Source organism: Patagioenas fasciata, chromosome 4 (genome assembly GCF_037038585.1).
Source record: "Patagioenas fasciata isolate bPatFas1 chromosome 4, bPatFas1.hap1, whole genome shotgun sequence".
Classification (NCBI taxonomy): Eukaryota; Metazoa; Chordata; class Aves; order Columbiformes; family Columbidae; genus Patagioenas; species Patagioenas fasciata.
This window is the reverse complement of record NC_092523.1, coordinates 7,040,080-7,065,827: the sequence shown is the minus strand read 5'-3', so window position 1 is coordinate 7,065,827 and position 25,748 is coordinate 7,040,080. Positions and strand designations below refer to the sequence as shown.

The following is a 25,748-nucleotide window of genomic DNA, read 5'->3' as shown; positions in this document are numbered from 1 at the left end:
TGTGAAAAGAGCAGCTACACGTTGTGTCTCTGAGCACAGGAAGCAGGATATTTCTTCCACCTCTATTTTCTGCACACATGTGGACTTTTTGGCGAACCGCAACTCCTCCCATCTCAGAAAAGAGAGGTGTAGATGATTCTCAAGCCAACCTGCTCACCTTATGGATTAAAAGCAATCACTGCCTTAGGTGCCTTTTATTCACAGTCTAAACAAAGCCCATTTATACGCCAAAACACGCACTGTTCTCCAGTCTTGGAGACACAGACTCTCATCTGAGGTCCTGTTACTCTGTTTTTCGTCCATGAAGCAACAGCCACTTACTTTGATTTCCTAACTAGACACTAGGTAAGATCTGAACTGTAATGTTAGGTGCTTTCCTATAGCGTCAGTTATTTCAGGACAGATCAGAATAGTTTTTTCTGATACTGGCCTGTGCCTAAATTTTAAAAGCAGCTCAAAACTGAAAGGGGAGGTTGGCTCATCCTGCCACGGTCAGAGCACGTTTTCCAAAAGGCTCTATTTAAAGAACTATCTATATTAGATAACCTGGGAGCAGGACTGACTACCCCCCCCTACTGAATTCATCACCATTTCCCATTCTGCAGGGAGCAAGAAACAGCAATTTGACACACAACGTGGTGTAAAACAAAGGTCAGTCACTTCAGTACGTTTTCTCAAAATGAGACTACATAATATTTAGAGGCACTTTCTTGTCCTGCTCACTTAGCATCCACCTTCTTTGTCCACCCAAAGCACATTGGCTGCCCTACAGCAGAACTTCTCACCACCAAAGCAGCACGGCAGCCTGGCAGGAGGACGACTACAGGAACACCGGCCTTGGGAGCTTCAGACAGCAACAGAAAAACAAGTTGGTGCCTGGAAAACAATGTCAAGTTGCTTAGGAAACTCAGTGTCTTTTCAGTTACAGAATCACAGACTGGTTGGGGTTGGAAGGGACCTCTGGAGATCATCCAGTCCAACCCACCTGCTAAAGCAGGTTCACCAGAGCAGATCACACAGGAAGGTGTCCAGGCGGGTTTGAATGTCTCCAGAGAAGGAGACTCCACAACCTCTCTGGGCAGCCTGGTCCAGGGCTCTGGCACCTCAGAGTAAAGAAGTTTCTCCTCACATTCAGATGGAACCTCCTGTGCTTCAGTCTGTGCCCATTGCCCATCATCCTATCGCTGGGCACCACTGAAAGGAGTCTGCTCCATCCTCTTGACACCCACCCTGGAGACATTTACAAACATTGATGAGATCCCCTCTCAGCTTCTCTTCTCCAGGCTGAACAGACCCAGCTCTCTCAGTCTCTCCTCCTAAGAAAGATGCTCCAGATCCCTCAGCATCTTTGCAGCACAGCATAATTTCACATACACACACATTTCAAATATGCAGAATTTGTATGTGGATGTACTAAACCAAAAAATAAGAGTAGGAAGTTTTCCTCTATTTCATGGTGCTGTAACTGAATTCATTATCACAACACAATCAAAGCAATCTCTTAAGCCTCACGGAGAAGTGATGTGAACACTTGGATGAACGAGTTATTTGGGTCAAACTCTTTAGAGAATGAAAAGGTGCCGCATCTCCAGACAGAAAATGTGGCACAGATGCTCATGGCTGCAGGACTGTGAATATCTCTTACAGATCTTTCTCAGCCCATGGTCTGTAACAATATAGACAGTGGCCTGAAATTACAAGTCTTCCTTTCACGACATTTGTTCTTTCCCATCTAACCATTTGTGAAACTGTATCTAACTAATACTTTCCCAGTTGTTTTCAGAATGGCGTGTTTTTGAGACACACACAGCAGGTGCTAAGACTGGAGAAAGACACAAATCTTTTATAAAGATTTGCAAAGTGAAACCAGAGAGCTACCGGTCTAATGCATTTGTTAAGCTTCAGCACAACTTGCCGTACATTTGACACAGTTTTAAGGGGCTGAGGCCGAATGGAATCCATCAAGAAACTCCACAGGGGCTCTGTCACAATCTCAAACCGTCTCCCACTACCTGATCTGATCCCGGTTACTGCAGCTCCTCTGGAAGCAGGAGCTCCTCAGCTGGCCAAGTGAGCTCTGGAACCTTTCCCCTGGCTTAGAGGAACCACCAAGCACGATCAGGGGTTGAAATCTGTAAGAAAACTTGCCTATATGGTAGCGAGCAAACACCAAAGAATTTTAACTACTTGTGAGCGTTGCATTCTAATTAAAATCAAATGTATAAACAAGAAAATCTGATTTCTGAAGTGTGGCTAACAACTCTCAGCCACGTGATTTTCAGCATCTGAGTCAAAACGCTGGCTGTTGATCTCATCACAAAATTCCCCTTGGTAACGCAGCCACATAATAGGGCATTCAGGATATTTCTTTGCAATGTCCTTTATTAAATACCCTCTTTGATACAGAATGTTTCAGCAAAAATAGTTTAAAAACTGTTTCAGTAATTCTTACAAGAATCTTTTGTGAAATCACTGTTACAGCAGCTCACACTGTCATTTAAGGAATAAATCCTTACCACGTGTCAGGTTTCTCACTGTGCAGAGATCTGTTCCATGCAAAGAAGTCCTAAGAGCAGGCATTGGAAAATGCCTATAGAAACCAGGAAAACTCTGAATTCTGGTCTTCAGCTAACAAAGAAATTTAACAATTGTGTCACAGACACATAATTCTTAGTAAATGAAGTAGCAGAACAGGAAAATGCATCCTCTAAAGCTTATAGAAATCATGGCGGTGCACATAAGTACAGCAAAAGAAGAGGATGTGCCTCAAGCACAGACACTTCAATACAATGTTGAAATGTCAGCACAGCACTGCCCAGTGACACCCGTGTGTCCCGGTGCCATTTTGTCATGAAACAACTGTGTGGCATCTGGCACAACCCACCCAGATGGGATTTTGCCCCACAAAAATCCAACAGCATCAACAGATTCTGCTTTGACTGTTGCACAGCCTGTTTGAGACCCAGATGGCCCCTTAAATTCATTTTATTCTTTTCTATGTAAGCCAGCAATCTCATTTTTCACATTAGTGAACAGTAGATAAATGTTTCTTTGGATCAAAGGATAGCTCCTATAGGCACAGATATTCTCATTAAATTGATTAGGCTCACCAGGTGTCCAGATTAACAAACTTATTGGCACAGGGAAGGTGACAGAGTGTGTGCCCTTGTTGCATAGCTGTAGAACATACGTATCTCCTATGATGAACATTTTAATCAGAATCCTGAAGCCATAACCAAAACACTACGTAAGGGGTTGCTTGAGGTCAAACAAACCGGTCCCTCCTTTCACAACTTTTCCAACCACAAGGCATGCAGAGGGGGATCGCAGCTCATCGTGGGCACCTGTAACAGAACACAAACAAAATCACATCGGGATGTTTCCAGCGGTTTCTCAAAGGTCACTGCTGCAAAGGAAACATTTTGGTTTACAGGCAAGAAGTCTGGGTCAGCCCCCCTGGTTTCAGAAAGGCTGTTCAGACTGAATTTGTATTTGTGAGAGCAGGAGTCCCAAACTCTGCCGGCCCCTCCCACAACAACTATTATCTCATCCCAATCTTTTGATGCAAGCAGGGAATTAGGCCGCATATTACTAAAACTTTCCCTATTCAGCCTGAAAAGACAACACATTCTGAATTCTAAGGGAACACAGATTTGCCCTTCCAGTGAACACATTTTGCTGATTAAACAGATCGCTAAAAAAAAACCCCACATCAGTGAGGCAAACCCAAAGATTCCCTTTTCATTGCTGCCTTTTTCCTTTGTCAGACTGAATCCTTTTGATGTGGATTTTAAATCCTTCTGGCTAGATCCCAAGAGAACGTTTCACTGGAGAGACATTCCATGAATTCTTTTGATTTTGTGGTTACTCACTGTAGCGAAATAGTGTCACAGAGATTTGGAAGCTCTCCAGATGACACGTCTGGCTAGGACTGGTTTGCTTTCACTGTTTTCATAGGCCTCCAGGCCCTTTTTCATTCATCCTAACTATCAGCAAGTGAGAATTCTGTCATTAGAGCAGCTGGAAGATTGGAAGTGAAATTGTTAAACCTGTGAGAAGTTTGGGTCATCTTTATTCTACTGAGCAAAACGTGCTGAACTCTGTGTGATACAGAGAACAGGGTCCGCTGTGTGCTCACTGTTCTGATCTCAGCTACAGATGAATAATTCAATAGCTGCTCTCCTAAGTGTGTGTCAGCTGAAGAGAAAAAAGCTCCTCTGTTACACCATCAAGCAAAACAGTCCTAAACGTCCTGTTTGTTCATGTGACATTAACAAAGAGCTGTTCTTCAAGCACACAGCCAAAGGGGTGGCACTTCTCGAACGGCACTTGTTAGGGCAGCTCTGCACAGCGGTCACAACCTTCTTTTTCCCTTCTTATTCATCGGGGCCATAAGCGAGCGCCCTTGTGGTAACTCTTTAAACGTACACTCATCAGCTGCATTAAAGCAAATTAGATCCAGACCGCTGCAATCCACATTATGACTTCGATTTTCATCCTGTTGAAATCAGTAACTCCCTCCAGTTGTGATCAGTGCAGCCTTCCTGCCAATTCGCCGTGCCCTTCTGTCAGTGTGCACTCTCTTTATCCATAATAAGATCCATAAATATAATTACATTTCATTTGGCAAAAAACTTATTTCCATGGCAATATGTGATATAATGTAAATCCACTGTGGAGGAAACATCCTCTTCTACTCACCCCAGATCTACACTTTTCCTTTCTGATTTTCACATTAATTTTAAGTCAACTGTAACACAATACTAATTATCAAAATCTACCGTTAGACAAATGAATCTGGCCCTTTGTCTGTGTTTGAGGAAAAAGAAGCAAAGACAGCAAAGTGCTACAAAGCAGAAATAAAACCAGAATCAAAGTAACAACCAGGAGGACTGTTCTCACTACAAAGTTCTGAATAGCGCTGTTACAGAAGAGATGAAAATACCGGAGTTATAACAGAGACATGCAAACAAATCAGAGATGACCATAGAGACAGATAAAGGCAGATTTAGCAGTCTGTTATAAGGCTTTGCCATAACAATTCTTCAAAATCTTAAGGTTTGTTCTGAAATCGCCTATCTAGTTCTTAAAAAAAAGGAGTCACAGACCTCACAAATTATATGTGGGAGCTGACTTCATTTAAGCTGACAGAATTTTATTAGAAACATCTGGAACATTTTCCTAGACAAGGGCTTAATTAAAATTTTAGCCTCTGGCATTTTTTTCTAATGCAATTATGCGTTACTCAAAATAGCAGAAAGTTACAATGAAAACAAAGCACACATGAAATGCTGCAGTAATTTAGTGCAAACTAAACCATTTACCCATCATTGTTGCTTCCTTCAAGAACTTGTAGCTCGTTTCAAATGTCATCTGTTGCAGGGGGGAGGAGTTGGACTGAATTCCGAAACGATTCAGCGGTTTATAAAATCCTTCGAAACACATGTAATCCGCCACCAGTGAGAGGTGCCGAGGGTCCACCTCAATGCCTAAGAACATAAGAAAGAGCAGTCAAAGCATTCAAAGGCTAAGGTATTTTTTAAGTGCCATCTAAGTTAACCCCCCTGAGGCAAATAAACATGGGGAACATCTCTATTAACATTCTCCTGGCAGTTGTACCTCTTGGTACGTAGCTTAACTGTTCCCCTCAAACATCCAGGAGAGGAAGACCTCACTATAATATAAATTAATATCTCTCCAATGAAACTAAAATGTCAAGAATGCTGTAAGGTGGCAGTTTCTCTACATAAAATCAGGAAGGTCTGCATCATCTTTCTTTCTGCAGAAATGGACCACACATCTGAGAAGACCTTATTGCAGCCTTTCAGTACCTAAAAGGGGCCGATAAGAAAGATGGGGACAAGACTTTTTAGCAGGGCCTGTTGTGATGGGACAAGGGGTGATGGTTTTAAACTCAAGGAGGGGAAATTCAGGCTGGACATGAGGAAGAAATGTTTTACAGTGAGGGTGGTGAAACACCGGCCCAGGTTGCCCAGAGAGGTGGTGGATGCCCCATCCCTGGAGACATCCTAGGCCAGGCTGGACGGGGCTCTGAGCAACCTGAGCTGGTGAAGATGTCCCTGCTCATGGCAGGGGTGGCACTGGATGAGCTTTGAAGGTCCCTTCCAACCCAAACTACTCTATGATTCGATGATACGTTTGTGGCAGGACAGAGCTCTGACCCCCTCACTGGGTTGCCCACATTAGTTAGACACAGAAGTCAGAAAGTTCTGCTGTTTTCTGTGAATTTAGGCATCCACACAAAACCCCATTTAATCTGAAGAGGAATGGCACTTACTTCTAAATAATACTTGGAGTTAGTGTAACAGGGGATCATTAACAGCTCTGTCAACATTTACCTAGCGGTTCTTGAACTTGAAGGTCAGACCACACTGGGCTGCCAGCCAGCAAACCTGTGATATAACAGGTTGCTAAAATTCCCACTGTATTAATCTTCCTCTTTTCAATAGTTCAATTCATAGGAGGATTTAGCTCAGTTAAGGCAGATTCAATGTGTCTAACTTTAGCAGCCTGTGAAGTCAGGCATCTTCCTTAATCTCTCTGACAAATCTGTGCAGAGGGCAGAACATCCAGGCAATGCAGCACAGCTATTTTAGGAAAGACATGAACTCAACTACAAAGGGACTCTCATCACTAAAAAGCCTGAGTGAGGCAACATTAATCCTGTTCTCAGGGCCACCATGCAAGTCTAGCATAGTTAGGATCCTCAGCCATTAATAACTAACTTGTCTGGACCTTCCAGCTTGCAAAATAGAAATATACCAGAATTGGAATGCTCTGTGAAGTGAAGATAAATTCAACCTTGTCTAATGGATTTTCTATTGATTAAATGGAACCACTAATTAACTAATGAAGTCTTCACAGAAAGCACTATAATGATTAAAATGATGAATAAGTACAACTAAAAAATACACACAAATGTAAAGGTGATGCAAAGACATAACTTTTAAGCACTGTGGCTGGATTTTCCCACCTTAATGATAATAAAAACCATATTTTAAAATACGAAGAAATCTTACCATATACAGCAAATACATCTTTTATTTCCTTTATAATCACCCTCAGGGCAGACTCAATACCATAATTCTTAGCCATGGCATGAATATCATTGGAATAAAGTCTGTTCAGGTCCAGAATCTGAAAGTAAAAAAAAAATAATCATAGACACAAGTCAGGACAGAAGTTACTTTGTATTTCCAAATAACTTAAGCTAAGCTAAAATATGTTTTTCTCCATTTTTCATCAGCATAAGCAGCACCAACAGCTGCAGAACAACTAGGCAGCAGCTCAGAGTTAAACACAGACAAAAATGACTCTGGGGATTTACGTTTAAGCTACTGATCGCAGCCTTTTATACATGAACGAGAATATTGGAATCAAAACTCACCACAGGGGAAAATGATCTGAAAGTAGAAAAAGCAAACAAACCATCCCCAAGCAGCAAGGGAAGATGTTAAACTCTTGCAAGCAACTTAATGTAATGCCCAGTCTGTCTCAGCTAGCCAGAGCTTGTAGCAAGAGCAGTAAAGAAGATGTAGCATAAAACAATCCTGTATTTCTAGAGTTATGGGCTAGATGGCATAACCGAACTATTCATCTCCACGTCCTGCAATTCATTTAGATAGAACAACTCCCTCAGGTAACATTCAGAGAGACAGTTGCAAACACGGTGTGGAATTATCTGTCATTAGACACTGGGCTGCTGCACAAAAACTCATTTACAGGCTGCCCTGGAGAAAAGGCTCTGCTGAGCTCTCAACACCTCCAGGGGGAAAAAGGAGGAGGAAGAGAGTTTAAGAGTTAAAAAGGCCACACATCACCCCTGAGAAATGTAAATGGCACCCAGAATCCATCATCTCTCCCTAGAATACAAAAAGAAGATCATTCAAGTGCAGGATTATAAATAGGTTACGTACATCAGAGTATCTGAACAGCTCTGCAAGGTTTATCCCTTCGGTATGCAGAACAAGTTCCTTCTCTCCCTGGTTGTTGGTACTTTCATTCAACAAGCAGCGTGTGATTCCCTTCACTTCATGGATGATGGTGCTTCGCGCGACAGAGACGAGCAAGGAGGAGACGTCGAAATACACCTTCATTAATGGAAGCGTCAGTGAAACCTAAGAGGAAAAAACGAACCAACAACGTAGTGTTGTTCTGTAAAAAAACTTGAATGTTAGGCCCAATAACCAGGTCACTGCTTTTTAGGCAAAAAGTAGACAACCTGAATTATCCAAGTTGTGTCTTTAGGAACATAAATGCCTGATGAGAATTAGAGCAGAACAATGCTAGTAAGAACTTCACATCCCATCCCAGGACCATTCATCCACATTGCTTTCAAGATCTCTAAACTTACAATGATTGGGTTTGAGTGGCTTTTTTTGGGGAGTGGGGTATGTGTGTGCTGGGTTTTTGGCTGGTTGGTTGCCTAAGATCACAGAATCACAGAACGTCAGTGATTGGAAGGGACCTTGAAGGATGTTTAGACTTTTTCAACAGTCAAGTCATCGCTTTTATTTATCAAGAGCTACCCAGTGGTGCACCAAATATTTAAAGTTTAAACCTCAATAAACCTCTCAAGATCCTGTTTTTTAAAATAACATTTCAGGCATTGTGAAAGTTAGAGGTTACTAAAATTTACATCAAAAACTACATTTGTACTGTCGCTTTTTTGTATTAATATAGCAGCGCTGAGACAAAACAGCAGCACTGAAAAGATCCATCTGTTATGGGAGTTACACGCAACCATTGCGCAACCACACACTGATGTTTCCAGGTGCCACCATCTTACCTCACACCAAAGTTCATTTTCGGTGTCAAACAGGTAATCCTGTATCGATGGGTGGCTGTCCAGAACGGCATTTATTCGCACATCTGCTGACTGAAGTAATCGATCTTTTTTAGTTTGAGACACAAAGGAAAGATTTTGAGAACCATCACCATCTGCTTCTTTCTTATCTCCTTCAGCACTGGGAGTCCCTTCTTCTTTTTCCGAGTCAGCCTCTTCATCTTCTACATTCTCACCAACGTCTTCTTCCCCGTTTTCTTCTTCACTCTCATAATCAACCTACAAAGAAATTACAATGTCCTTATCTGAACCAGAACATGTAGAGAAACAAAGTCCACCATGAAACAGTGTTATTAATTAATATTCTTGACAGCTGAGTTGTAAACATCTTGCCTGTGACACATGGAAAATGCAACTCTGTTATAAAGAAAATAATACAACAGATTCAATTCAGTCTCTATTTTTTTATAATCTTGTCATTACTCCTCAATATAGTCAGGGATGCTACAAGGTTATTGTGACTGTAGCAGAGTTCAGTCTTTCCCCCAGAAAAACTCTTCCCATAGTCCAACTCTGATGCAGGGATTCCCTCAGGATTTTACATTACTCTGCCCTCTTGCTGAAACTACAGAAACCCACCTTTTAAGCAGTAATTTTGAAGTAGTGAGCATGGAAATAGATGCAGAGCCAGGGAGAATATTGATTAAGAACCACAGTAAAGTTTGAAAAACATGAACAGTGCAGACAACCTGACTGCCACACATATCTACCCAATGGCTGAAGAACAAGCCTTCAAACAAAGCCCGGAAGATCTCTTCCATCTCTAACTTCCATGGTTCTGTATTACTCTTAAAGGCCAGCAGTGATGAGGCTCAGTGATGATGACCACGGTCATCTAAGTCCCAGCCCGCGTTGCTGGAGATTTCCTGCCCATCCACATCAAAACCCATCAGTACAAACAGACTTTTCTATCCCCATCCAATTCTTTTTTTAAGTCATTTGTTTCGGTGGCAGTTTTCCTTCCCAACTCAAACCGAAGCAGAGGAAGTTGGGAATTAAAGCGCAGTGCCGAGCACCTATAATAAAATCATTACCTCTTCTTCCTGGTTCTTCCTCCGTTTTGCTTCTGTGGCATCCCCATCCCCTTCATCAGCTTCTGCATCAACAATGGCCTCTTCTTCCTCTGCTGGAGCTTCTTGACTGTCCTGTGTCTGGAAACCCAGGACAGACCAGATCATCACAGAATGTCAGGGATTGGAAGGGACCTCGAAAGCTCATCCAGTGCAATCCCCCTGCCGGAGCAGGAACACCCAGATGAGGTTCCACAGGAAGGTGTCCAGGCGGGTTTGAATGTCTGCAGAGAAGGAGACTCCACAACCTCCCTGGGCAGCCTGGGCCAGGCTCTGTCACCCTCACTGAGAAGAAGTTTCTTCTCAAATTTAAGTGGAACCTTCTGTGTTCCTACCATTGGTTGTCACCGAGAAGAGCCTGGCTCCACCCTTGTGACACTCACCCTTTATATATCTGTAAACATTAATGAGGTCACCCCTCAGTCTCCTCTTCTCCAAGCTCCAGAGCCTCAGCTCCCCCAGCCTTTCCTCACACGGGAGATGCTCCACTCCCTTCACCATCTTCATTGCCCTGTGCTGGACTCTCTCCAGCAGTTCCCTGTCCTTCTGGAACTGAGGGCCCACAACTGGACACAATATTCCAGGTGTGGTCTCACCAGGGCAGAGTAGAGGGGCAGGAGAACCTCTCTGACCTACTGACCACTCCCCTTCTAACCCACCCAGGTACCATTGGCCTTCCTGGCCACAAGGGCCCAGTGCTGGCTCATGGTCACCCTGCTGTCCATCAGGAGCCCCAGGTCCCTTTCCCCTACACTGCTCTCTAATAGGTCATTCCCCAACTCATACTGGAACCTGGGGTTGTTCCTGCCCAGATTCAAGACTCTACACTTGCCCTTGTTATATTTCATTAAATTTTCCCCTGCCCAACCCTCCAGCCAGGAAGCACCAACTGCACCAAAAGGCTTTAGCCCAACATTTGGAACTTAACAATCCCTTGTTCAGTGTTCTGCTTTCAAGGACAAAGTAATTTCTGTAAGCCCGGTACTATAAAGAGATAATGAACTCACACTCATGATAACTTTAACATTAAACAAGATGAGTATCTACAAGATAGATAAGCTATCCGCCTGCTTATGTCACAGTCTTTGATGGGACAGGAGTGGCAGAAGGAACATGAAAAAGTCTTTCAGTGAGAAAAGGATCTTCCCCAAAGTTTTGACAACCACTGCTACCACAGGACATTGATCTGGGAGCAAACGGAGAGTAATCTGCTTTTGTCTCACTGAAGCTAAAATGAACAGGCATTTTCAGAGTACAGTCTGAAGTAAGCTCATATTTAATACACAATAACTATGACTGCCAATTCCACTACAAATGGGATCTCTAGGAAGTAGAAATATTTAAGAAATACTATTTTGGAGTGAATATAGTAATTAACATATATTACTACCTATGCTACTACCTATTACTATGTTACTACCTATTACTACTATGCATGGTTTTAAATTATCTAGCTTAGTACTAAATGATAAAAATTATATTGATATTTCAAATTTTAACAGTGAGAAAAAAATACTAATGCAATTGCATAAGAGGTGAAGGAAACAGGGAGGTAAAAAAAATACATTTCCATATAAATTTTGTTTGAAAGAGCAGGCATTTAAAGAAATATCATGGAACAATCCATTTTCTGGAAGGAAACAGAAAAGATAGACAGGGTAATGCAGTGGCAATGTTCCAAGCCATGTTACTAACATTTAGTAAAAAAAATCAGTGAAGTGGAGGTACCTGTGAAACGCTAAATTAATGTGACAAATAGAATATATGAGCTCCAGGAGAGGTTAGATGAGTATAGACAAATAGCAGATAGACATATCTATGAGGTGACAGAGACAGGAAAGATACAGGACTTTTATAAATTGATATTCATTTTTTCATTTGCAAAATTTCACAGAACCCTCCACTCCTTTTGTTCTTTAAAAATATTTGTCACTTGTAAGAACTACCGTGCAGGAACATGGCCCCATTTTTACACAGTGATGCTACTGAGGATGCCAACTCTACAGAGGTTTCCTCAGAACTGTCCCACTGAAGCTAAAATGAACAGGCATTATTAGAGTACAGTCTTAACTAAACTCAGATTTAATACACAATAACTTTAATTTCCTTGTTAATTTTATGAGAATGCAAAGACAGTTTATGTATAAAGAAAATATTTAAGAAATAATTTAGTATTTTGTGTTCACATCGAAACACGCTCTGCTTTTTCAAATTCTGCTTCTCAAAAGCAGCTAAAGGAAGTGAGGCATTTTGCAGGAAAGGTTTTTCTGTACCTTGTCTTGGTCACCATCTAAATCTTTCCGAGTTGCTTTCCGGGCGCTGACTTCAGTAAAAGATGCCATCTTCGCACTCTTCCTTTTAATTGCTTCCAGAAAAATCTTAAAGAACCTGAAAGAAGCAGCAACCCAGAACATCAAAGCTCAGCAGCACTGCAATCGATCTCAAGTTGTCAGAGAATTCGTTCATTTCTTTTAATAAATTGCTTCATGACAGGACACATTCACTGGTGGATGCAAAGGTACTTCTACTATAAGGCAACTAAATTTTCTTCTCATCCCTTTCCCATTCCTTTAGGAATCAAAAGGTTAGTATCATCTCTCTCACGACCAGATGCAGTCATGCATCCAAAACTTAAAATTATAAGCTTATCTGGACATAAAATCTCCACATCAAATTGACCTTCAGAAGAGCTGGCTTAGTACTGGGCTTTCTTTTTTAAAATCAACAAGCACCTGCAAAATCGTTAAATAAAGGAACCCAACATGAACTGGTGTGGCCTGAAGAAATCAATGAAGTCTTTTTGCAAAACAAAGATAGCTTTCAATAGACCCTTATCATTAAATGTTCTACTTTTAACTACACCAGTTTGGCCAGACATGAGGAAGGAAGCAGGGGAAAAAAGGGGGGAAAAAAAGCACCTTCTCTGATTTTCTAAATAATAATTCAGGAAAAAAAGGTTTAATTCTGATCAATGAGAGCACCAAGTGATACCTGAAGCATTCAAACATTTTTGAGGCTAATAAATACTTAAGTAAGCATCCAAAGATAAGGAATAAGATGCTGCTTATATGGCTCTTCGCTGGAGACATATGAAAGATCTGCCTTTGATACAATTCTGCGCTGTCACAACGACACAGACTTCACAGTCTTATTCAAGACATAAAAAAGCAACTGTGTAGATGCCTCTGTAAGCACCTCTGCAGGAGCTGTTGCTCTGAAAGCTGCAGTAATAAACATGCAGTGACCCTTAGAGCACATGGAAAGGCAAAAGAGGAGCAAATATTAACATGTCTGAAAGCAAACTCACCTTGTTTCCATGAAGTGCAAGATGTCCCTGGGCTTCACACACTTCTCCTCTCGGTAATATTCATGGGGCAAGAAATGGAATCTGATTTTGTAGAGGCGATGTTTGTTCTGCTTGCACTTCACACGCAGGGATTCCTCAATCTCTATTTTCTGCAACACCTACAAAAGCCCCAAGCAGGAATGTTACTCCTTTGATGAAGACACCTCATTTACTTCCTGCAACTCCAAGGCTTTCCATACCAGACCAGAATTACACAAGACTAACTGGCAGACTTTGTGGCAGCTCCTGGTCAAAAGAACTCAACCCTATTGCACTCTTTGTGGCTTAAACTCCTCCTAACAATTAACTTTGACAATACTGGGAGAGGCCTCAACCCCCAACCCACTCCTACACAAAAGGCCACACTTCTTGGTGGGCCAACAGCTTCATTTTACTGACCCATGCTCATCCAGCATGACAGTATTTAAGGGCAGAGCTGAGTCTTAACTCTATTCTTGCTGCTTTCAACTTGAAAGAGTAAGACAGGAGAGGGTAGGGTGTGCAGGAGAGCACAGGAAAGACTGAGCTTCTAGGAAGAGAGGGAGCACAGAATACATCAGACTCATTCTGAATCAGATTTTGATATATTTGGTTTCCAAGGAGCCACAGGTTTTGCTTGTATTGAGCACAGCAACTTGCATGAGGTTAGAAAGGGGTGGAGGACAAACAAAAACATCCTCTATGACAGTCACAGCCAGATTAGCTTGTCTCTTAAAGACAAAACTCCAACTCTAGAGACTGACAAAAATGAGCTTAAAAAAAAGGCTATGGCAGTAAACATAAATCCTCCTTGACATTACGCTACTGCTACGTATGAATTATTACCCTCCCCCTTCACACTTTATAGAGTTTGTAGCCTGTGACAACGCTCTACAAGTTAAATCGAACTCAAGTCTCAGCCAGCCACAGTAACTGCAATTCCTTTCAATTCTCCTCTTCCAAGCAGATATTACAGTTTCAATACGCAAGAGGTGAAAAGAAAGGACCTTCTCACCTTGCGCCCACAGATAAGCCTTTAAAAATGGAAACTGCTACAAGGCCAGACTAAGCGATGAGCTCAAATAGGAAATTGTATTGCAGGCTTTTAGAGGATACACTGAACAGGAGGCTCACCTCAGCTAAGCACACTCTTGTGAGCTGCTTTTTAAGCTGTTTCACCTTCTTGAGAGCTTTCTTGGTATTGAACACAGGAACACTCATTGTTGGCGTTTTAATATTTGCACTGGCCACCATCAGTATTTCCCGCAACCTTTAAATAAAGAATTAATCTTTTTAATTAAGCGATAAAAGCATTATGTAATCAAATAAATATCTAGTTCATTTTATTAGGCAGCATGCAGCAACTGCCAGTTCTACCAAAGCCATACGCATGACGAGCTGTGGTTACCACCGCTCTGCTCCTTTTCCCTTTTCTCCTTCCTCACCAGGCACAGCACAGCAGCATCTCTGCTGCCTCAATTAGATTATCGTCCCAATTACGGGAAGAGACAAGAGATGATATTAAGTTGTTCCAAGAACAGAAGAACTAATGAAGCGTGTTCCCTATAGATGCACAATGTACGCTCCTCTTACTTTCTTCCCCTCCTCTGCTTCTCTGAAGTAACAAAACCATCTCCCACCCAAGGCATCAGCACCCACGTTCTTCACAACAGGCTGATGATGTTGTAAACATGTGTGTGCTGATTAAAGTCACTGTCACCATGCAGAAGAGTCAGTGGAAACCTGTCTGCTATGAAACAGATCTCTAATAATACTAAACATGCCAGATTTCATAGTTGCAGTGAGATTTTGTGTGTGAAAGAAACAGGTTTAAAAGTTACTAGGAGGATGAAGCGGGGAAAGTCACAGAGCACCATTTCTTTAGGCTGTACTGAATAAAATACATAAACAACACAAGCCATTTGCTATACATCAGACAAGAGTAAGGGGCCTTCATAGATATTTTGTATCTGGAAAATTAATCCAAACAACCATAAAATTGGAAAACGCTGAAATAGTTCTGAACAGGCACAATTTATAATTAAACTGAAGGATTATTTGCTTTTAAGATTACACATATACATAAACACCAAAAATGGCAAAAGACCCATTGAGAACACAGTTTTCTCACCTCGGAATACCCAACGTGACATTCATTTCACCTCTGCCAGCAAAGTGGAAGGTGTTCAGAGTCATCTGTGTGGAAGGTTCCCCAATACTCTGAGCTGCAAGAAGACCCACAGCTTCTCCTGGGTCACAAAGAGATCGCTGCCACTTTAGGTACAACAGATCCTTTAATCTGTTAGGAAATAAGAGGTTTAGCTCAATGCAGTAAAAAATAAAGAACTCGGGAGACACTGCAACACTGCTCAGTTCAGTCAAGTTACTTCTTTCCGCCAATTTCTCCTGGTAGTTTATGGATAAATACACTCCAGACACTGTAAAACTGTCTATCCCAATGTGATTTGACAAGCATGGCCCATTAACACAGAACTGGGGCCTGCGCCAAACCGTATTTCAGTTCTGCTGCTAATTCCCAGAATGTCAGGAGAGAGTACATTTACTCCTACTTGTTCATCCTACCCGCCTCACTAACTCCAAGGTGTGGCAAGAGCGTATTTTCTTTTTAACTGTTACTGTAAAATATTCTTTTATATGTAGTGGAACAGCAATACACTGTTGTTATTCCATAAAACCTTTGCCAAAGCCTTTGGCAGCATGGAAAATTCAGGTTGGGAAGAAACAGATCACCAGGGCCTCTCCACTGCACATTTAATACACGGTTTTCCAGAATCTTTCTGAAACCCACTACGTTGTTTCACAAAGGTCACAACAAAAAACAAGTGCTGATACACACTTTTCATCTTTAGCAATCTCAGTCCAAAAACAGATATATTTTTTTCGGTTCAGTGCAAAGAAATAAAGACAGAGAAGTTACTACCTATCAGAAGAAAGTTTTGGGCGCGTGTAACCTTGTCTGTTCTCAGATTCCCATCTGTTGATATAAGCTTCAACTCCATTTTCAAATGTTTCTGAAACAGATGCAAAATAAGTATCTGGACGCCAAACACCAAGGCTTGGGTCAGGACACTTATTTGCCTTCTTCAGATACTTTCTTCGCTTCTTCTCGTCTAGTTCATACCACATCTTCAGTAACTGAAAAGAAGAGGGGATTTTTAAGCAGGCTGGTTTATCTGCAGTAAAACTAAAACTAAAGAACACAGCAATCAAGCAAAAGAGGAGGGAAAGATCACCTGCGTAAAACTTAAGGGTGTATGTAACACACAGCAAACAACCCAGCTACAAATATTATATTCTCCATTTTCTGATGCTTAAACTTCTGATCCTCAATGATTTCAAGGTTCTTTACATGCTTGAAAGAGTCATCTCTCCACAGTAACTAATCCAGATACCAGTGAAATACAGCCATTTAAGAATGATTTTACTTAAGGAGTGAACCCCCTAAGCAGTCTTAAATCTTTCCTTCTAGCTGCCTATCACCTCACCCGTCTAACATTTGCACAACAAAGGAGCTTCTCTGATTGTGAGCTGTTGACTCTGAAGTCAAATAGTTCAGAGACCTTAAACATAGCTTGCATCCTATACATGCTAATTGGTTTTATTTCTGTTCTTCAGTTTGCATTCAAGCAACATTTCAAATGTTGCATTTAATAACGGAAAAAGTTATTACCTACTTAAAAACAGAAATGAGCTACATCTATCTTTTACGTGCTTTGCTGTTTGATGAAGGAGGAATTGACTTGTGACATGAAGTCTGTCCACTGAGCTTTATAATATAGATGATATATCTTTGTCTCAGTATATCGAACGTTATCAAAGGTGCCCACAGCAACGCAAACTCAGCATAGCTGAACAAATGAAGCAGTGATTAGGCACAACAATTAGCATCTTCAATGTGGAGTTTCACGCTAACTGTCCAGATTCTACCAGGGTAAATTCCTTGTGAAAGCAAGGTTGTGAAGCAGCATCCGTTTGCATTTTGTGTCCATACGTACAACCTTCATTAGAAGTCACAACACATAGATTAGTGCCCTGATGTACAAGAAGCTGAAGCAAGAGTACTCTTCTGAAACACTAGAGGCTGGGCTGGCTTGGCCCTCTGATCTTTGTATTTAAACAAGCTCTCATCCCACTAGCAGATACCTGTCCATGCAAGAGAAACCTACTCTAGATACATGAAAAAACGAAACAAACAACCCAGCAATAAACAAACAAAAACAATGCCCCAAAACCACCCACAAACGAGCTGTTTTCTAAAACCAGTGCTTCTGTGTTACCTGTAATGTGGCAGCATCTCTTCCATATTTGACTTCTCCTTCTGGAGTCTGTGCTTTAACACTTGGCATTTTCCTTTGGGCAAACAGCAGAAAACCTCCTTCTCTTTGCACAGAGTTTTGGTGCCTGGTTCGCCACTTTTTGATGGCTTTGAACTGCTGTTTGGCTTGGTGAGACTCCATCCTTGTTAAAGCTTCATCCAGATGGTTTGTCTTCTGGATTACCTATTAGAAAGTTACCTGTATGATTATCATTATTCTATGATTTTATGATTCTATGGTTATTCTTCTCTCTGTGCTCGCTGCAGCAGAAAAGGCAAAGCAAACTGAAAAGCTCATCTGCTGCCACTCAAAATGTTCAGCTGCTATAAAACAATTTTCCAAATGGATTTTCAACCCAGCTGAGATTAAACTCCTTGTATTTTTAAATGACTAGCACCATTTTTTAACAACCAGTGATGATACTGGTAAAACAAAGTTATTAAACTCAAGAGACTGAACAGTCAAGTCATCTATGCTGAATCCAACTGCAGAGTTAGAATAGAAGACAAAAAGGAGAGTGGTTGGTGTGGTGTTGAAATGAAGACTCCTTAAATCATGCCACAGAATTAAGATTCATTTCCTTATTTTGAATATAATTGCAAAAAAAAAAAAAAAAGAAAGTAGGTTAGTCTGAGACTAAGAGAAACAATTATGCCACCAGATCCCTATCAGATATGCCAGATGTTAACCGTGCATTTCAGTCTCCCCCTTCACTCCATATAAATACTTATGATTTATGTGTTTTACCTCATAGTTTTCTGCAATGAAAGGAAACTGTTCGGGTTGCAAGAACTGAGTTTTAGGGATATCGAGCCCATCTTCTCCATACAGAAACTGCACCACGCTGCCATCGCTATCTCGTACAGTCAGGTCGTACTGAACTACCAGTCCTTCCAAATGTTTTATGACACATCTGATCCACAGGAAAAAAAAAAGATGCTGTTAAGAGCTTACAGAGCAACACGGATGATATAACTCTACCACGAAAAATACTGTTTTCATATCTTAAATGCACATAAGGGCTTATCAGGCATTCTGGAAGCCAAAAGTCACACAGACAAGGCACACAAATGACACGTGCAATGATATTGCAAAGTTTTCTGCATGTTGCCCCTCCAGTTTCCTTGGACCGGAGTGACTTTGAACAAAATAGCAAATTACTCTCTATTTCTGCTGTCACTCTTCAAACAGTTGTCTGAAATAAAGGGGCAGAACCCCTTTAGAATCCCTCACAACCCTCAGAAACAAAAAAGTTCCATCTTCTGTATACTGGAGGTGTTGCTTGAATAAAACCGATGTGGTCAAGAAAAACAAGAGTTGCTTGGAATTTGTACATCTTTGCTTGTCACATGAAAAAAGATTTCTCATTGCTGCTGCTATGTGCTGGAGATAAGTTAGATAACAAAGTTCCATTTGATGTAGTCCTCCAAGAAGCCTTAGAACAAACATTAACTACTCTGACAGCAAACACTGTTCTAAAAAGCAAGTACACTGAAGTTAATCTAAGCAATACAGGTGCTTCTTACAGTACTCTTACAAAAACAAACAAACAAAACCCCAAAACAACAATACCACAAACCAGCTGTCGAGGGTTTAGATTGTGGGATGACAATAAAACCTTGGCAGATGTATTGTTGACCTCCTCTCCCCCTGTTTCCCCCTTTTGCCCCTCCCTCTCCCCCTTCCCACTGGGACAGGCGATTGGGAGGGCAAGAAGGACAGAGAGAAGAGAGTTGGAAAAATTAACGATGTTTTACTAATGCTACTAATAAGAGTAGAGAAAATAATACAAAATATACAAAACCAATCTTGAAAGTCTCAGCAACTGCAGAGCCAGCACCCAAAGTCCTGGACTGGACTCTGCAGCCAACCGGAGCTGGATTCAGTCTGTCACTAGGCCTCAGTTCGCAGGGACAACTAGCAAGGTCCTCTCCTAATGTCGGCCATAAGCAGAAGGGAAAAGGAAAAGGGACGAGATCCTCGTGATCTCCCACTTTTATATGAAGTATTCACATGAACGGAATGTTATACACAGTTGGTCAGTTTCTTGGTCACCAGTTTCTCATTGCCCCTCTCACGAGACATGAATCTGTCCTTATCAATAACTTCACATTCCATTGCTATGTTTACCAAAACATGTGTCTGGTTCTCCAGGAAAATGCAGCTAATATGAAGGCTTTAGCTGACAGACAAAATTCACTAAAAGAGAAACTTGTTTTTTAACAAAACCAGGACACCAACAAATCCACCCCCAACCAACAGGACCTTTTAAAAGCTCAAATTCTGTAACAATCCTCTTACCTTTGTAGGTACCCAGAACGGCTGGTTTTGACAGCTGTATCCACGAGACCTTCCCTGCCAGCCATGCAGTGAAAGAAGAATTCCTGAACACAAGCACAATATCATCAGTGTTCTACTGAGAAGTACATCAAGATCGGCAATTTATGTTCTTTCTCAAAAGCTACATGCGAACGCAGGGTGAACAAAGCTGATTTATCTATAATTGCAGACACTGTATTAAAATAGCGAGATTTAAATAAACTTCAGTATAAGCACAAGGAGTATTAAGCTTACAGAAGGTTTGATCCCAGTGAGAAATCTGCCCGTCACAAATCCTCCCGAGCTAGGGGAAAAATCGTAAGGCTGGAAACACGGCAGCGATTTGCCAGATGCCATCAGTGGGGGCCTTCGACCTTCCAGCTCTATCTGGCCCAGCAAACAAGAAATCTAAATGTAGATGGAGAAAAATGAAACATCAATATTCCATCCAGCTTTTTCATCACATGAGTTCAATAATTTTTCTTGAAAAACATACTAAAAGAATTAAAATATTCACTAAATCCTCTTAACTAAAGGTCAACATGTTCATGAAATGCTCCTGCTACTGATGGGCAGAAAAGGCATACAGATCTCATCTAGGGTTTTTTAAGTTATTCCAGCTCCTTTACCCATCCTTAACATAAACCTACAGAATGAGAATGGAAATGTTAATACAAAGAGATGTGAAACTAAAACTATTGTATTTTTAGGTGCCTACATTACCCTTGTCACCTCTCAGCAGTGTACTAAAACCAGAAAAACAAAAAAAGCCAAAACAAAACCCCCTCTCTCCTGAGCTTTGGTCATTCTTTTCCACAGAGAGATTGTTAGACGGCCTTTAATACAGCACTTGTTGCTTGGTGTCCGTATTGCAGAAGGCAAAATGAAAAAGCTTCTTTGCCATCTCTACCAAAATCAAGGTAAGACTTAGGTGCTCCTCATCAGTTGTGGAAGAAGCAAACAGAAGGGTCGGTCTCCAACAGAAACCAGGAAACGTTCTCTTTTTCCTGCAGAAGGTTTGAATGATCTGCTTCATTCCTGCTAATAAAGTCTGCTGTTTCTATAAATCCCAATTACTAAGAATTGATGCAAAACAGAAGGTTATAATAGAAATGGACTCTCCTCCATCACCCACTGAGGTCTTCATTGCATCCTTCTAAAATTTTTCTACACCAAAAGCCTCCATTCCCAAAGCTCAGAATAAAAATCCACGCAAGAGCTTCTCATTAGTTTCCATTCTAGGAAAAAATCACATCAACACGTGTAGCTGCTAAGTATTCCAGCTGGCATTACCTGCATTGTGTTTACAGTGGATCCTTTGGCTCCCGACTGTACCATCAACTGCAAATTGTTCTCTGGGAAGCTCCTGTGGAGACCGAGGGGCATACAAACCTAAAGAGACATGAAGGGAACAAAACCAAACTATTATTAAGACAATAAACCAAAGCAGCTCCTGTCGAAGGCTTTAAAAAAGCCAAAGTGTGAGCAATCATGAACATTCCTATTCGTAATTTTAAAAGCATCTTGAATATTACACCATCTCATTCTGAGAAGACAAGGCTGATGTGCACTGGTGAGGCAGGGCAGATGGAAATCTTCAGCCTCCAGAACAGCCCTCATCAACATTAAATTAACCTAATAACCAAGTCTCCAAACGAGATTAGTATACACAGATGCCTCGATGCCAACCTTGTTAACTTCATTGCTGTAATTGTTTACTTCCTCCTTGAATTTCAGATCAACCATGTTAAAATCCCTCTGGTCTTTGCAGAGATGGGCATCCTGCCATTTCCCTTGCACCTCCTCACATGATGCTGTTTCTGGCAAATTAAGAGCAGCTCTAACAGCCTGAAAGTAAAATATGGGGGATTTTAGGAGCTAAGCAGACATGATTAAACAGGGCAGGATTTCAAAAAATTTTAATTATGGGGAGAAAAAAAATAATTCTGCAAGACAGACTTACTTCAATACCACCTTGTTTTGACTTTTCAATGATTTTTTTTCTTTTGTGGTCTGCTTTAGGTTTAACCAAAATATCTTCAATCCCTGTTAAAAGAGAGTAACAGACCACATCATGATCTAAACTGAATAAGAGTCAAGGAAGGAATCATATCTGGTGTCAGGGACTTTGAGAACAGGAACCGGGAAAAGAAAGTCACAATTAAAGATATAACAATCGTTAAAGATCAGGTTAACTGCAGTTTGATGAGAAAAATAATCTGAATGTCTTCTTGAGGATGAGTGCATAGGCTGTCAACAAAACATGCAGCATCAGCTGTGATGGAAGTCAAACATTTACCACAAAATTTACAGTAGAATGAGATAAGCAGGACTTGACTAACAACGGACTCCATTTGGAGGACTGTATCTAGTGGAGTCCCTCAAGGGTCAGTACTGGGGCCTATAGTATTCAATATATTCATCAATGATTTGGACGAGGGACTAGAGTGCACTATCAGCAAGTTTGCTGATGACACCAAGCTGGGAGGAGCGGCTGACACTGGAAGCTGTGCTGCCATCCAAAGACCTGGACAGGCTGGAGAGTTGGGCGGGGAATAATTTAATGAAATATAAAAAGGGAAAGTGCAGAGTCTTGCATCTGGGCAGGAACAACCCCAGGTTCTGGGGGTCATGGTGACCATGAGCCAGCACTGGGCCCTTGTGGCCAGGAAGGCCAATGGTACCTGGGGTGGGTTAGAAGGGGGTGGTCAGTAGGTCAGAGAGGTTCTCCTGCCCCTCTACTCTGCCCTGGTGAGACCACACCTGGAATATTGTGTCCAGTTCTGGGCCCCTCAGTTCCAGAAGGACAGGGAACTGCTGGAGAGAGTTCAGCGCAGGGCAACAAAGATGCTGAAGGGAGTGGAGCATCTCCAGTATGAGGAAAGGCTGAGGGAGCTTGGAGAAGAGAAGACTGAGGGGTGACCTCATTAATGTTTACAGATATATAAAGGGTGAGTGTCAAGAGGATGGAGCCAGGCTCTTCTCAGTGACAACCAATAATAGGACAAGGGGTAATGGGTTCAAACTGGAACACAGGAGGTTCCACTTAAATATGAGAAGAAACTTCTTCTCAGTGAGGGTGACAGAGCCTGGACCAGGCTGCCCAGGGAGGTTGTGGAGTCTCCTTCTCTGCAGACATTCAAACCCGCCTGGACACCTTCCTGTGTAACCTCATCTGGGTGTTCCTGCTCCGGCAGGGGGATTGCACTGGATGAGCTTTTGAGGTCCCTGCCAATCCCTGACATTCTGTGATTCTGTGTTTATTCTGTAACCCACAAAGTTCTTCCATCTCACTTTATCAGTTGTTCTGGTTTCTACGCAACAGTTCCTTTTCAAAAAAGTAAAAATAACAGAAATTATAGACACAATTTCAACACAAGGCTCTGTACACTTTGATTAGGCAGGATAGAGAACTTGATGCACATATTCAAGATTATCCTTTCCCTTTATGCTTAGAAGGCCGGCTGTGCACTAACCAGAACAAAAAAAGACCCCAAAAAAGGCTGCAAACAGCTACCCTACACTAGGACAGCCTTGCAAAACTCTATTTACAGAACTTTTAGCATGTATTACACCCAACAATTCCTGTTTTATACTTCTCAGCACTATAGCACTAGAGAATTAGTCCTTGTTTTACTCACCCATTGTAAATCCCCTGTAGAGCTGCAGATAAGCAGTGAAGAGGCGTCCCAGACACGTTAGCACCTTCCCACTGGTTTTACCCCCGTAGATTTCATAACAACAGTGGACCAGGCCATAGGCAGAGCTGCCAAAGTGAGCTTTGTCCAAAACTCCACATAGTAATTCCCCATTTCTAATAATAACCTGAAGAGAAAACACAACTATTCAGACAAAAAACCCAGATATTTGGATGTCATGATGATCTCTCAAGTTTTTTCTGTGTAATCTACGTGAAAATGGGTTTAAGCAAAAAGTTTTACAAGCCTACATATCTGCGAACAGTTAAACATGGTCAGATTACCTACACTTCCAGAATTTATAGTACTAAATGAAACTTCTGACACCATCTGTATTTTTCCAACTATAAAGTTAAATAATGTAGACACATGGTCTAAGAAAAACAGACGGAATCTGTATCAGGATCAGAACATGAGTTTTTCCTCACCCCCATGCCTGCCCTCTAATCAGCACCTTCTGGCAGTGACTCTTGCTCAATATCTGTCTTTAACTTCATCACCCACTTGCTCCACTTGCCATTCCTCTGCTCTATACACAGTTTTATGATGCCCCCAGCATACCTGAGATTCACACATGGAATCCAGACTGACACATCTGTTCGCAGGTCCCTTCACCCAGGCTTTTCCACCAATCTTGGCCTTCCCAGACAAATTCAGTGGGACATGATCTTCTGGAATGATGTTTATTAACAAGGTAGAAACAACCTATAGAGAAGGAGGAAGAGTCGCAGGAACTATTTATTTCCTATATTCCTTTCTCAACGTAAAGAATTTGGCATGGAGGAGAAAAGCCACATCCTGTATGCATTTTTTCCACTAACAGCAAAGCTTTAAAAGCTCAGAAATCTCAAGTTTACAAGACAGGAATATCCTCTTGCTACTCCAGCTTTTGAAATATCAATGAGCTGAGACACAATGATTCAGAAACATATGGCACCAAAGATTTTGCCAATAATTAGATAGATAATTTTAAAAGTTGTCTGTTGGGTTTTACAGGAAAAACTGGCAAAGAATTTCCCCTACTTCGCTATGAGATGCAACACTTGAATGGTAAACTCTCCCACTCACCTGGGCTTCCTAGATATTACATCAATCTAATGACGATCTCAACCAAAAAGTCTAAATACCAGAATATTTACCTACAACCTTTAAGTTCAGAGATTTAAAAGCACTGACTGGCACAGCCTGTTTACTTTAATGAACAAATTCCTTTTCTGCTCCTGTTCCTGTGAGCTGCATCATGATACTTCAGTCTGTAACACTGTTTAGAGCAGCAAGTAAAAGTACTATTCTAATACTGTCATTTTAAATGAAAGATGAGGCTTATAGCTCAATAACACACATAAACATCTATGTGGTGTTAATTAGACAACGGGATCTGGCTTTTCAGCACCCTCAGCAGCACTGGTTTTAACATTAGCATTCGGCTTACTTTGGAACAACCAGCATTCTTTAATGCAAGAAATTATAAACTACCTGCTTTCCTGTCCATAATCGCTGTGGTTTCATAATGGCAGGAGGAAAGGTTTTAATTCTTCCTTTTTTGTCTGTTAGTCCTCGATAAACAAGCTCCATATATTGCTCCCTGGTGAAAAAGCAGCCCCGGATTGTCATGCTGACTCCAGAAATCATGTGATCCTGGATCAAGCCGGGAAGTGGTTTCCCGTCCTAAAGAGACAACAACAAAAGAGTTTGGGGGAGTAATAAGTCATGTGGTAGCAGCTCCCAAAATTACTCCAGCTGGATAAAAGCACTAGTCATTTGTAAAGAATGTATCATCACAGCACAAGTCCCTGCTGAATTTCTTCTGGGCACTGACATTAAAGAGATTGTTTGGATGTGCTGAGACTTCTTTAGATGAAGAGAACAACAAGTGGAGACAGAATAGAAACCAGGGAAGAATGTCAAAAATAGACTTAAAAACAAACAAACACACACATACAATTTAAAGAAATAATCTAATTTCTCAATCTCATGCCCCATCTCTGGAGACATCCCAGGCCAGGCTGGACGGGGCTCTGAGCAACCTGAGCTGGGTGAAGACGTCCCAGGGTGGCACTGGATGAGTTTTGAAGGTCCCTTCCAACCCAAACTATTCTACGATTCCACGATTCTGCGATTAATGCATCATTA

General features: G+C 41.4%; 1 protein-coding gene across 1 annotated transcript in view; it reads right to left on the bottom strand.

Moving 5' to 3' along the window:
• Nucleotides 1–2,362: 2,362 nt before the first annotated feature.
• The window catches only part of POLR1A (RNA polymerase I subunit A), a 37,564-nt gene continuing 14,178 nt past the window's right edge, over nt 2,363–25,748 (bottom strand). The window contains exons 14-34 of the mRNA XM_065837462.2: nt 25,092–25,283; nt 24,177–24,320; nt 23,559–23,742; nt 21,881–21,963; nt 21,607–21,765; nt 21,211–21,309; nt 20,173–20,325; nt 19,900–19,982; nt 18,346–18,511; nt 17,560–17,781; nt 16,203–16,417; nt 15,393–15,560; nt 14,396–14,531; nt 13,244–13,401; nt 12,210–12,324; nt 9,901–10,017; nt 8,810–9,085; nt 7,938–8,138; nt 7,041–7,158; nt 5,325–5,489; nt 2,363–3,344 (exon numbers count right to left, since the gene is read on the bottom strand). Coding sequence (XP_065693534.1) covers nt 3,244–3,344; nt 5,325–5,489; nt 7,041–7,158; nt 7,938–8,138; nt 8,810–9,085; nt 9,901–10,017; nt 12,210–12,324; nt 13,244–13,401; nt 14,396–14,531; nt 15,393–15,560; nt 16,203–16,417; nt 17,560–17,781; nt 18,346–18,511; nt 19,900–19,982; nt 20,173–20,325; nt 21,211–21,309; nt 21,607–21,765; nt 21,881–21,963; nt 23,559–23,742; nt 24,177–24,320; nt 25,092–25,283 — 3,255 coding nt within the window. The 3' untranslated portion in view covers nt 2,363–3,243. The remainder of the gene's footprint in view (nt 3,345–5,324; nt 5,490–7,040; nt 7,159–7,937; nt 8,139–8,809; nt 9,086–9,900; nt 10,018–12,209; nt 12,325–13,243; nt 13,402–14,395; nt 14,532–15,392; nt 15,561–16,202; nt 16,418–17,559; nt 17,782–18,345; nt 18,512–19,899; nt 19,983–20,172; nt 20,326–21,210; nt 21,310–21,606; nt 21,766–21,880; nt 21,964–23,558; nt 23,743–24,176; nt 24,321–25,091; nt 25,284–25,748) is intronic.